This window comes from Bison bison, unplaced genomic scaffold (assembly GCF_000754665.1).
Source record: "Bison bison bison isolate TAMUID 2011002044 unplaced genomic scaffold, Bison_UMD1.0 scf7180017864289, whole genome shotgun sequence".
Taxonomy (NCBI): Eukaryota; Metazoa; Chordata; class Mammalia; order Artiodactyla; family Bovidae; genus Bison; species Bison bison.
The window spans coordinates 14,932,993-14,946,510 of record NW_011494861.1 but is presented as its reverse complement, the minus strand read 5'-3'; the positions used below and the strand labels follow the sequence as shown (position 1 = coordinate 14,946,510).

Genomic DNA, 13,518 nt, shown 5'->3' with positions numbered 1-13,518 from the left:
TTAAGGAAGACTTGTCTGATCATAAATTCTGAAAGAAATGAGAGTGTTAGCCATGCAGATATCTGTGAGATGAACCTAATGAACAGAGGGAAGAGAAAGTACTAAGGCTCTATGGCAGGAAGCAGCCTGATGCCTTCAAGGAGCAACAGGGAGCCCAGTGTGACTGGCAGAGTGACTGAGGAGACAAATAGGATGAAAAGAGGTCAGTGGGGTAACAGAAACCATTCCTGGTAGTTTTCTCAGCCACTGTGATTAGTTTGGCTTTTCTTAAGGGTGAGGAGGGAAGTCACTGGATAATTCTGATGAGACATCAGTTCAGTTCAGTCGCTCAGTCTTGTCCGACTCTTTGTGACCCCATGGACTGCAGCACGCCAGGCCTCCCTGTCCATCTCCAACTCCCAGAGTTTATTCAAACTCATGTCCATTGAGTCGGTGATGCCATCCAAAAATCTCATCCTCTGTCATTCCCTTCTTCTCCCGCCTTCAATCTTTCCCAGCATCAGGGTCTTTTCAAATGAGTCAGCTCTTTGCATCAGGTGGCCAAAGTATTGGAGTTTCAGCTTCAGCGTCAGTCCTTCTATGACTATTTAGGACTGATCTCCTTTAGAATGGACTGGTTGGATCTCCTTGCTGTCCAAGGGACTCTTAACAGTCTTCTCCAACACTACAGTTCAAAAGCATCAGTTCTTCGGTGCTCAGCTTTCTTTATAATCCAGCTCTCACATCCATACACGACTACTGGAAAAACCATAGCCTTGACTAGACAGACGTTTGTTGGCAAAGTAATGTCTCTGCTTTTTAATATGCTATCTAGGTTGGTCATAACTTTTCTTCCAAGGAGCAAGTGTCTTTTAATTTCATGGATGAGACATAGCAAGAGAATATGTAGAAATACGCAGTATGTCAGATGTTGAGAATTGCTTGGAGAAAGATAGAAACAAGAGAAAAGAAATGGTGATGTACCAGAACAAAAGAGAGAGGACCGAAATGAATGAAATTAGAAGTGAGAGGAGAAGTTACAACCAATATCACAGAAATGCAAACAATCATAAAAAATACTGAGAACAATTATATGATTACAAATTGGGCCATTTTGAAGAAACATATCATCTTCCAAGACTGAATCAGGAAAAACAGAAAAATCTGAGTAGACCAGTTAATAATAATAAAACTGAATGAGTAATTTAAAAACTATCAATAAGCTAAAGTCAAAGACCAGAAAGCTTCACGGGTGAACTTTACCAATATATAAAGAGCTAACATCAAGGGAGTGAATGCTTCCAAACTCATTCTATGAGGCCAGCATTACCCAGATACCAAAACCAAAGATACACACACAAAAATTTATAGGCCAATATCCCTGACAAGCATAGATGCAAACTGCTCAACAAAATGTTAGCAAATCAAATTTAATAATGCACTGAAAGAATTATGCATTAGGATCAAGTAGGATTTGATTTGCAAATTGACTGATTTGCAAATTTGCAAATTTGACTGATTTGCAAATCAGTCAGTGTGACACACCACATAACATTAATAAAAATCACATGATCATGTCAATAGATATAGAAAAAAAATTTGACAAAATTCATCATCCATTAATGATAAAAACTCTACAAAGTTGGTGTAATTGGAACATACCTTAACATAATAAAGGCTATTTATAACAAAGCGAACATCATGCTCAACAGTGAAAATTTAAAGCATTTTCTCTAAGATCACATTTGTTTAGTAGCATATGGTTTAGTCTCCACATGTTTGCAATTTTCCCATTTTCTTCCTGTATTTGATTTCCAGTTTTATACTATTGTGTTCAGAAAAATACTTAACGTAATTTCTATCATCTTAAATTTGTTGAGTCTTGGTTTTTTCCCCCTAGTATGTGATCTGTTCTAGAAAATGCTCTATATGCACTTGAAAAGAATGTGTGTTCTGTTTTTGGTTGGAATGTCCTGTAGACATTCCTTTCAACTTCAATTTATGTCTCACTGCTTCCTTATTGATCTTCTGTCTGGGTGATCTGTCCATTGATGTAAGTTGGCTGTTAAAGTCCCCTAATCTTATAATATTATTATCAGTTTCTTCCTTTATGTCTATAAATATTTGCTTAATTATTTGCTATATTAGGTGCATATATGTTAATGAATGATATTCTTTTTATATTGATCCCTTTATCATTATATAATGCCCTATTTTGTCTTTTGTTATAAACCTTGTCTCAGCCTTGCTCTCTGAAATGTATTGAGTGTTCCCACATCCAGGAGAAGGGGATGACAGAGAATGAGATGGTTGGATGGCATCCCTGACTCAATGGACATGGATTTGAGCAAACCCTGGGAAATAGTGAAGGACAGGGAAGCCTGGAGTGCTGCAGTTCTTGGGGTCACAAAGAGTGGGACATGACTTAGCCACTGAACAACAAAACACCCAGGCTCAGGCTAGGTGCTTACAGACACAGTGCCTTTGTTTCACCCAACAACTCCATGGGGGTACTATTATCCTTCCCATTTTACAGATTTGAAAATGAGGGATCAGAGAGTATAACTTGCTCATGATCAGAATGCTGGCATTCAGCAGGATACAAATCCAAGTCTTACTAACTCAGGGTTTTTCAACCTCAATACTACTGATACATTGGACCAGAAAATTCCTTGTTCTGGGGACCATTCTGTGCACTGTACAATGCTTCCCAACATCTCTGGGGTCCACCTGCAAGATGCCAGTGCCAGTCCCCACCCCACGGAGTGGCGAAAACCAAAAATGCCTCTAGACATGACCAGATGTGCCCAGGGGGGCGGGGTAAAATCCCCTTGTTTAAAAACCACTGCCCTGACATGAGGGTGGGGGAGGTGGGAGAAATGGCAGACATCATCATTATTACAGAGGACGAGGGACTGTGTGGTTAGGGAAGATTCTGAATGCTGATATCAATCTCTGACCCAATCTGGAAAGAGGTGAGTTCAGTTTTTTCTTCTCTGCTTTATGATGAAAAGGACAAAGCCTGTTCATTCATTCTTTCGTTCAGTAGACATTGCTGAGCACCCACTAAGTACCAAACCCTGATCTAGCTTTTGAGGAGAAAGCAAGGAACAAAACAAAAATTCCTGTCCTCACAGAGGTTACATTCAAGGTAATATGTGAACAAGTGAAGCATGTGGTATCCCAGACAATGACAAAGGCCATAGCAATAGAGTATGCAGGTGGGCCAGGGTGGGTATAGGAATACTGGTGGGGACTTACAATGTTAAATAAAGTGGCCAGGTTTGGCCTCACTCAGAAAGTGACATTTGAGCAGAGACTCACAGTAGGGGAGTGATTGAGGCCAGCTGAAGTCTCAGGGAAGAATGTTGCACACGGAATAGTAAGTTCCAAGGCCCTGGGGCCTCTGGGAGGTTGAGGATTAGTCAGCGCAACCAGAGTGGAATTAGGAGGTGGTGAAGAGGTCAGAGTGTTAGTGGAAGGAACACTGTGTATGATGTCCACATTCACTTTGTTATTGTTCAGCCTCTAAGTTGCATCCGACTCTTTGCAGCCTCATGGACTGCAGCATGTTAAGCTCCGCTGTTCTTCACTATCTCTTAGAGTTTGCTTGAACTCATGTCCATTGAGTCAGTGATGCCATCCAACTGTCTCCTCCTCTGCTGCCCTCTTCTCTTTTTGCCTTCAGTCTTTCCAAGCATCAGGGTCTTTTCCAATGAGTTGGCTCTTCCTATCAGGTGGCCAAAGTATTGGATCTTCAGCTTCAGCATCAGTTCTTCCAATGAATCTTCAGAGCTCATTTCCTTTAGAACTGACTGGTTTGATCTCCTTGCAGTCATTTAGCTAAGGCCATTTCTAGTAGCAGTGCTAGATGCAAACTTGAACTTTGGAGTTCTCCTTTCCAGCTGGGTCAGGTTGCACAAGCCACTTTGTCCTCTGTATGGGCCCTGTCCTAAAACCAGGCCCTCACCTGAGTTTGTGACTCACCTGGCTGGACCAATGCTTGCAAGATATGGGAAGGTGGAGAGTGCAGGTGGTGGTTTATAAGTGGAGCACATCTGCCGTCTCCCAGCTGTATCAAATGGTCCTGTCCTGAGCACAGTCTCCTCTTGGCCTCTCCCATGGTAGAAACAGCAGGATGTTGATCTCGTTCTTCCTCCTGCTCCTTGCTATAGCTTGTGTGGCCTCCGTGGGTGTCGGACTATGGGTCTTCAGCAACCACTTCCTCACCACAGATATCCCTGCTGCCATCAGCCATCCAATGAGACTGCGGGTCCTCAACTGCATCCTCCAGCTTTTGATAACATGGGTGAGTTTTGTGTTTTGTTTGTCCCCTCCTCCAGAGAATAATATCCCTGGGTCAGGAAGATCCCCTGGAGAAGGAAATGGCAACTCACTTCAGTGCTCTCGCCTGGAAAATTCCATGGGAGGAGCCTGGCAGGCCTTTGCAGTCCATGGGGTTGCAAAGAGTCGGACATGACTGAGCAACTTCACTTTCTTTCCAGATGATTAAGAGCAGATTAAGAAAACAAAGGGCTGCCCTGGTGATTTAGACAGTAAAGAATCTGCCTGCCCTTGCAGGTTTAATCCTTGGGTCAGGAAGCTCCCCTGGAGAAGGGAATGGCTACCCATTCCAACATTCTTGCCTGAAGAATCCCATGGACAGAAAAGCCTGGCGGGCTACAGTTCACAGGGTCGCAAAGAGTCAGACATGACTGAGCAACCAACATTAACTAGAAAAAGAACATACCAGTAGCTTTCAGTTAAACTAACAGTCACATCATGGCTATGGAGGCTGACGGTGTATTACCAAACCTGAAGATTTTCTATTGGATAACATGGTTCTTAACCTCTTCCTGATGTTTTTCAAGCTGGCCTGGGCTAAGAGCCACAACATTCCAAAAATGATTCACTTCCTCAGATAACAGAGAAATTCCACCCCACCTCCTGTCTTATTTTCTCCATGACATCCACCATTCTGTGGAGTGGTGAAGACAGGGATAATTGTTCTGAATTTGGGGCCTGTGTTGGCTACCTGCTACCTAGAACCCGCCAACCACAAAATAAAGAGATGCAGCAGATGAGTAAATGAGTAGAGATGAGTGCAACTCCAGAATGTGACTTTTTAGAAAAATATTTTATTGCTTTTGAGAGATGGAAAACTCTTTCTGTAATATAGTCAGATTCTGCTCATTGTTGCTGGTTTGTATAATTTAATCAAATACTTGTAAGTATATCATGGCAAGGATTGTGTAAATATTGCCAATTAGTATTTGCTGTGATTTTCCAGAGGGCTGATGGAGATTGAATACAGAAGATACATTTTAGTCTCTTACTTCATGAAAAGTGATGGCAAGCACTTGTTCTCAATGTAACCTTGATGCAGGAGAACTCAGGGGCCAATTTTCTTACCTGTAGGGTCAGCTTGTATGAGATGGGATGGTTCAGTCCTGTGGTTTTCCTGGCCTTGACTCTCATAGTCTACACTTTGGGTTTCCAAATACAGTGACTCAATTTCCTCATCTGCAGGATCAGGGAAAGTAAGAGACCCAGCTTCATAGCACTTGGTGGGTACGTAATGAGTTAATCTACTCAGAGTGGACTTTATGTGCCCAGCACAGAGTAAACCATCCATAAATATTAGCCTTATTGCTATTTTTTGATTTTTTTTCCTACAAAGTTGTGTAACTGCTATGTATCATTCTCCCTTTCCAGCTCTGAGGATTAGTGATGAGTGAGAGAAATAAAGCCCCAGACAGAGGTGACTTGCAGGCAGTCTGAACACTCAGGGCAGTGCCAGGTGGGGAGTCAGCAATAAATAAGCAAACTTGCTACAAATAAACCAAATGACAAAGTGGGAGGTGCTGTGAGGAGAGTAAAACAGTAGGGCTACAGTAGAGTATAGTAGGGTTTCTTAACCTGGAGTTCCTAGAACCGCCAAGGGTAACAGAATGCAGAGTCCATGAGTTTGGATGGGGTGAAAATTGCCCCATTTTCACTTAACATCTAATGCAAATGTGGTATTTCCTTCCATCATGCATGAAGGGAACAAATCACCATTGGGACAGCAGAACCCTCAACTTTGTCAGCAAGAGGAATCACGGATATTCTCAGAGCCTATTACAGGCATAGCAGATTGCAAACAATCGCATGTGTACCTTGTTCTTTTGAAATTATGATAGTATTAGACCAGCCACTAGATCTTCTATTTAGTATGCTAATAAGGAAGTACTGAAGGTATATTATTACAGCATACATTTACTCTAGTATTTTGATAACTATATTTCAGTAAAATGTAATAATCCTATGTATTTATTTTATATATTCAAATGTATTCTGTGAAAAGGCCACAAACTTTGCTAAAAGCCCAAATGCCCTTGGTACAGAAAGGATGAGGAACCACTAGAAAGAGAGTGCCTGGGGGAGAGCCCACATTACTTGTTTATATTTTTTATCATGCAAACTTACAGATATAACCCAGAGAAAATAGTATAAAGACAGGAGACAGAATAAAGATGGGAGACAGAATAGTATAAAGAAGCCTCAGACATTCAACTCATATTATTCATGATTATTGATTCCCAACCAATCTTACTTCATCTGTGCCATTACGTTTTCCTTCATTCCCATTTCCTTATAAGTAGATCCCAGATATCATATTATTTTTATCTAAAAATATTTCTCTAGGTATTTCTAAAAAATAAGACCTCCCTCTGCCCCACCATCCCTTTAAAAAAACATAACCACTATGCAATTACCACTCTTTAAAATAGCAGCAGATGCTTAGGATGGCTATGATGACCAGAATGGTCCAGAAAGGCCTCCCTGGGAAAAGACCACATGTGCAGGCTGAGGTGGGAGCCTTTCTAGGGTCCCTTGAAGGGTGACCAGAGCCTGGTTTGTGGGGCTGGGTGTCTGAAGAGAGAGGATTGAGAGGTGCTGGTACTGGAGCAGTGAGGGTCTCAGTGAGGATGGATTTTCTGCAAGTGATGGAGGCATAGTGGGGGACTTGCAGGCTTGTGGTCCAGTCTGCAGCCACTCTGCAGAGGGTACTGTGGTGGTAGAGCCCTGGCACAGCACACTCTGAAACCCTTCTCATCCCATTTCCTTTTCTCTCACCAACAGGGGCTGATTTTTGAGAAACTGAGAATCTGCTCTATGCCCCAATTTGTCCGTTTCGTTCACGATCTGCTGCCACTAAAGAAGCATCCAGATGTGGTGGTCAAGGACCTCCGGTTTGGGACGATCCCGGTGAAGCTGTATCAGCCCAAGGCACCCGCGAGCGGTCTCAGGCCTGGCATTGTGTTCTACCATGGTGGTGGGGGCATCCTAGGGAGCTTGAGTAAGAGTCCTTTCCTTAGATCCCTTGCACAGATGTCCCAGAGCACAGCCAGGTGGACACACCTTTCAGCAGGAGGTGGCACTCCTATCATCTTCCTGGGGTCTCAAAGCTGCTATTATGGCCAGGGGACACCAGGACAGTTACCGGGGCCCAGATCATATACATATCTATATATACCATGCTGCTGCTAAGTCGCTTCAGTCGTGTCCGACTCTGTGCGACCCCATAGACGGCAGCCCACCAGGCTCCCCCGTCCCTGGGATTCTCCAGGCAAGAACACTGGAGTGGGTTGCCATTTCCTTCTCCAATGCATGAGAGTGAAAAGTGAAAGTGAAATCGCTCAGTCGTGTCCGACTCTATCGACCCCATGGACTGCAGCCTAGCAGGCTCCTCCGTCTATGGGATTTTCTAGGCAAAAGTACTGGAGTGGGGTGCCAGTGCCTTCTCCGATATATACCATACATATATATTAAGGATTTCTCTGGTGGCTCAGATGGTAAAGCGTCTGCCTGCAATGTGGGAAACCCGGGTTTGATCCCTGGGTTGGGAACATCCCCTGGAGAAGGAAATGGCAATGCACTCCAGTACTCTTGCCTGGAAAATTCCGTGGACAGAGGAGCCTGGTAGGCTACAGTCCATGGGATCACAAAAAGTCAGACATGACTGAGTGACTTCACTTTCTCTGTCTCTCTCTCTATACACACACACACACACACACAATTCACACAACATAAAATTCACCATTTTAAAGTGTACAATTCGGTGGTATTTAGTACATTCAAATGTGTGACCACCACCTCTCTTTAGTTGTAAATAAGGATTAAAAACAATGAAAACACAAGTGTGTTTCACAATAGGTATTGCTTGAGACAAATTTCTGGTACAGACAGACAGGAGGACCAAAGAGTAGAGGAAAATTAGTGAGGGGGAGGGATGAGTACAAAATTGGGTCAGTGTTAATATGTCTTAATTTTTTCTATTGTGGAGAAATTAGGGAGAAAAAACACCTTTACATAGTACTTCTTGATCTGTGGAATGCCAGAGTCTCTTTGCTGTAGACTTTGAGAATAAGGGATTTAATACAACCGTGGTTTTGTTATGGTTTGCATAATCAATGATAGTGAGCCAATATTTATTTGTTGACATTATTAATATTTACATGGCAGATACTATGGAATCTGTGTAGATGCATAATATTTTTTGTAAATTTTTTTAAATTGTAGTAAAAGCCACATAATATAAAACATATTTATTGGTACAGTTCAGTGGCACTAAATACATCCACATTGTTGTACAACTCACACCATCATCTATTTCCTGAATTTTTTACCTTCCTAAACTGAGTCTCTGTCCCCATTAAACACTTAGTCCTCATTTCTCTTCCCAACACGCCAGTGGACCCTGGCATCTACCAGTGTACTCTCTGAATATGAATTTGACTATTCTGTATTCTACATACCTCGTGTAAGTGGAATCAAACAGTATTTGTCTGCACCGAATATATATTGGAAAGCATCTCATCTAAGTTCCCAGCAACCCTATCACTGTCATTATATCCATTTTACAGAAGAGGAAATGAAGCCTCAGGGAGGTGAAGGGACCCACCCGGTACAACTTTAGGTCAAGCTAAAAGGAGGAAAACTTGGGATCTGAACTCAGGTCTGAATCCATAGCTCACCCACTGAACTACTGTACTCCATGGTCAGACATCTTCTCAGATGCTGTGAATGCACTGTAGAATCGATAGGGTTGCAAGTGTGGGGTGGGGGTGAATCTTAGAGAAAGCTGTTGAGACAGCTCGACAGACGAGAGTGAGAAAGTAGAGAGGAAGGCTGACTACAGCTGGAGGAGAATCTGCAAACCCTTGTTAGAATCAACCCAGCCCTTTGACCTCTGAGGTTATCCTTAAGAAGGGGCAGGTGAGGATGGCTGGCAAAAGGAGCCCACTTAACCTCCCTTGCTTGAACGTTTCAAACCTTTTATTTTTTAGAAACATACCATGGCATATGCTGTAACTTGTGCAAGAAGAGTGATGCAGTGGTTCTAGCAGTTGGGTGAGTAAGGCAAGGGTGGAGAGATGCTGGGATTCCAGGAGCCCCAGGGGCAATAAAGGGGAGGGAGCCAGGAGTCTGTGGCAGGCAGGTGTTGAGGGATGCCAGGAGCACAGGATGGGCTGTGAGATGATGGTGAGCAGGAGGGCAGGGAAGAAAGAGAGGAAGGGAGAAGCAGGGAGAGGCAGAGATGGGGCATTCCTCCTGCGGGTGGCCCTTGAAAGTGAAAGTGAAAGTCGCTCAGTCGTATCCAACTCTGTGCGACTCCATGGACTATACAGTCCATGGAATTCTCCAGGCCAGAATACTGGAGTGGGTAGCCTTTCCCTTCTCCAGGGGATCTTCCCAACCCAGGGATCAAACCCAGGTCTCCTGCATTGCAGGCAGATTCTTTACCAGCTGAGCCACAAGGGAGGATGCCTTTAGAGCATTGCATCATCTGGAAACTGGATGGGGGGTGGTATTTGCAAAGTACATCTGGGTGGTCTTTGCAAAGTACATCCGGGGCAGAACTTCACTACCAGTGCATGTCTGGGTGGAATACTGTATGTGAAGCAGAACAGCCCTGCACCTTCTACACACTGAGTACCTCCCTCCACCAAATGCACACAATGCCCTGCACTGTAACCAGGACAGCCTCAAACACTGCCACATCATTTCCATGCTCCAGAGAGGGGGATCCACCCTGGTGAGACCCACTGAAGGAAGCAGGAAAAATGAAAATGCCACTGTCTCTCCTAACTGATCTGGGCAAGTCACCACACGACCTGGAACCTCAACAGGGCACAGAGACCTTCCCTGGGTGTCCTGCCTGCTGCCTGACACATCATCACCCAGGGCCTGGGTTGTTCCTTCTGATGTGAAGCTGTTCCTGCAGTTTCATTTAAATGCACATGCCAGGAAGAGATATCCACTGCCAACATCTTGGTGGGGATATAACCAGTGAAGTAAGTAAAATTGACAGAAGTCAGTCCTCAGGCATTTCTGAGCCTATGTGCCTGGGCATTGAAGGCTTTGTCTATCATCTCATTTAAGCCTTCTACTTTGAGTTCACGTTCTCAAGCCTCAGAAAAAGAACTTTATAGAAGAAATATGGGTAGAAGGATGTTAGACACAGGTGTTTTGGGCCCTGTAGGAGTGGTAAGTGTAAACCATATTCCTTGATTCCTTTTCAGATACCGCATGTTGCCTAAGCATAGGTTTCCAGTGATACTAACAGACTGCATGGTGGGTACAATGCACTTCTTGAAGTCCTTGGATACGTATGGGGTGGATCCAGCCCGGGTCATAGTCTGTGGTGACAGTGTGGGCGGGAGTGTGGCAACGGTTCTTTGTCAAAAGTTTGTGGACCGTTCTGATCTCCCCAAGATTCGTGCTCAGATCCTCATCTATTCCGCTCTCCAGGGCCTGAATTTCCAGTCCCCTTCCCATCAGCAAAACAAAAACATACCACTGCTTAACCACAATTTGGCCTTCTATTGTTGGTGTGGTTACCTGGACATCAGCCCCTCCTGGATAAGCACTGTATTGAAAGGCGCCCACTTGCCTGCCGAAGTCTGGGAAAAGTACAGGAAGTGGTTGAGTGCAGAAAACATCCCAGACAAGTTTAAGAAGAGAGGTTACCTGCCTATGTCCCGTGAGCCCCTGAATGAGGCTGCCTATCTGGAGACAAAAATCACTCTAGATGTGGTAAACTCACCCTTGATTGCAGACGATGAAGTAGTGTCTCGGCTCCCTGAAGCTTGCATCGTGAGCTGTGAGTACGATATACTTCGGGACGATTCGCTGTTGTACAAGAAGAGGTTGGAGGACCTAGGGGTTAGAGTAACTTGGCACCACATGGAGGATGGTTTTCATGGAGTGTTGACCACCGCTGACATGAGCTTCTTTTACTTCCCCTGCTCCTCGAGGATTCTGGATGCTGTGGCTCATTTCATAAAGGGGCTGTGACCATCTTTCCTTCCTGCTGCAGTTGCAAAAGTGTGGATTCTGCCATCATCTAGTTCTCATCGAGGGTCCCTGTTGTTCACGTAGGTGATGCTGGGTAGGACTGCGGAGAGTGTGGAGGTTACCATGTCATCTTACTTCAGGTTCTGGAATCCTAGAATGCATGTCTCTGATGTCTAAAAGGAGAACAGCAGAAGAGACAAGTTTAGGGAAAAGGTGGGCTCTCTGTCCATGATCACTGTCAGGGAAAAATTCAGCTGGCATTCTTAAGTGACCATTTACAAGAGAGAATGAGCAAGTAAAGACCATTCATGGCCTCCTTGAGGGAGAGTTCAGGCTGCCCAGGCTGATCCAGGCTTTGGGCAACAGGAGTGTCTACTTGTCTGGACCTTGGAATAAGCTGGGAGCATCATGTGCAATCTTGTGGGCCTCTTCCAATCTGGTTCAGAGGGCAGGGGTCCTGATGTCCTAGTGCTGGGTGGTGGTGCAGAAACTGGTTTCATTTTCCTCCTCTGGGTACATGGTAACATTTTTCCTGCCCTTTCTCTGAGCTCAGAGTCTCAACTGCCTGGACTGGAGGAGTGAAGATGGATTGAGTAGGTTTTCCATAGTGGTTGACACTTGGTCGTGGATAAAGACAGACTGGAGCTCTTGGAGTCAAAGTCAGGCTTTTAGCCAAAGGCTCGTAAGCAATATTATATGTGCTCAAGCAGCAGAGTCCAGAGGGAAGCTAAGTCCCAAGCTGGAGATCTATGACAATGAAATCTGATCAAACTCAACCATGTCCACAGTGGAAATCAAAGGAGGGCCCAAAGAACTGAAGATATGTTAGTGAGAACTATCACTACTTTAAGAAAACAGAACCAGCTCAAACTGGCCTAAATCAAAGAGAATATATTGGCTAATGTAACTACAAACTGCAAGGATAAATCAGTCATGGTTTGATCCAGGAACTCAAACAGTATCACCAGCTACGTTCTCTTTACTATACTCTATGCTTATGAACTTCACCTTCCCCTCTCTAGATTTGGCTTGTCTTTTCCCATAATCAAGTTCATTATAATGAATTTACTTAATTCTCAGCAGTCCCAGCAAAAATCACACTGCAATTTGATGGCTCTGTTGGTTTTCTGAGTGGTGTATCCAGTTGCTAAAACCAAGAACATGGAAGTTTATGACTGACCAGCCCCAAGTCCTGTGCCCTCCTTGGAGTGGAGGGTGGGGTCAACTCCATCTGTGCTTGGATGGGCATGGGGGATGCATGAGTTCTCCCTCACATCAACACTTACTCTACTGTAGAAGCCCAACTGAAGCCTGAGACAAGGTCCTTGGAAGTGGCAAGAGATGTCAAGGACCACTGGGCAACTTGACCACTTGCCACTTAGGAATAAAAATTCCTTTGAAAGGGATAGCCCAAGCTCTCAGGCTGGCCCCACCTGGTCCTCAGGAGGCTCTGCTCCTGACTGGCCAGTGGCTTTTATAGGCCAAGAACCAAAGGACCTGCACAAAGTCTACTGCACAAAGGGCCCCATGTTTGCCCTTAAGTTGCATTCAGGTGAATGTTCAAGCTGACATGTGGGGCAGAGAGGAATCCCACTGGATGGCTTCTTGATCCATTCACAACAGGAAGACCAGCTTTGTTGGAGAATTAGGAATCACTCACTAAAAGCACATAGCTTTTACTGAATTGTCCCCTCTGAGACAGGTCTGTGAGCTGATTGGTGGCCTTGGGCCTGTACTGTGGCCTTGGTTCACCCCCAGCTCTGGAGATAGGTGGAAGGAAGTGAGCTGACCTTCTGGAAATTTGGGTGGTCAGCTCTTCAATGGTGGGATGGTGAGGAGTGGCTGAGCCACAGGAAGATGGTGCCCAGTGGAGACAGTGGGTTACCCTTTCACCCACTTCCACTAGGTATGGAAGAGTGCTGGGTGGGCTTATTTCTGAGGCTGCTTTCTTCTGCAGGCAGTGGGGGAGATGAAGCCCTTTCACTCACAATGGTTGGTTTGATCTGGGGACATGATCCTCCTCTCTTCTCCTTTATGCTTCATGGCTGTCCTTCCTGAAGAGGCTCAGGGAGTGGAAAAGGGGTAGGAATGAATGTTCACTGAGAGTCTGCTGCATGCTAGGCTCCATACAGGGCTGTTTAAATCTGCCACCTCACTGTGATGAAAAACAGCTATGCTGGGTTGCTGCCTAGGCAT

The 13,518-nt window shown here is 44.7% G+C and overlaps 1 protein-coding gene across 1 annotated transcript in view; it reads left to right on the top strand.

The window, feature by feature from the left end:
- Nucleotides 1-11,627, top strand: part of AADACL3 (arylacetamide deacetylase-like 3) — a 78,412-nt gene extending 66,785 nt beyond the window's left edge. The window contains exons 3-6 of the mRNA XM_010850062.1: nucleotides 4,155-4,288; nucleotides 7,105-7,321; nucleotides 9,312-9,375; nucleotides 10,548-11,627. Of these exons, the coding sequence (XP_010848364.1) occupies nucleotides 4,241-4,288; nucleotides 7,105-7,321; nucleotides 9,312-9,375; nucleotides 10,548-11,322 (1,104 nt within the window). The 5' untranslated portion in view covers nucleotides 4,155-4,240 and the 3' untranslated portion in view covers nucleotides 11,323-11,627. The remainder of the gene's footprint in view (nucleotides 1-4,154; nucleotides 4,289-7,104; nucleotides 7,322-9,311; nucleotides 9,376-10,547) is intronic.
- The last annotated feature ends 1,891 nt before the right edge of the window (nucleotides 11,628-13,518 follow it).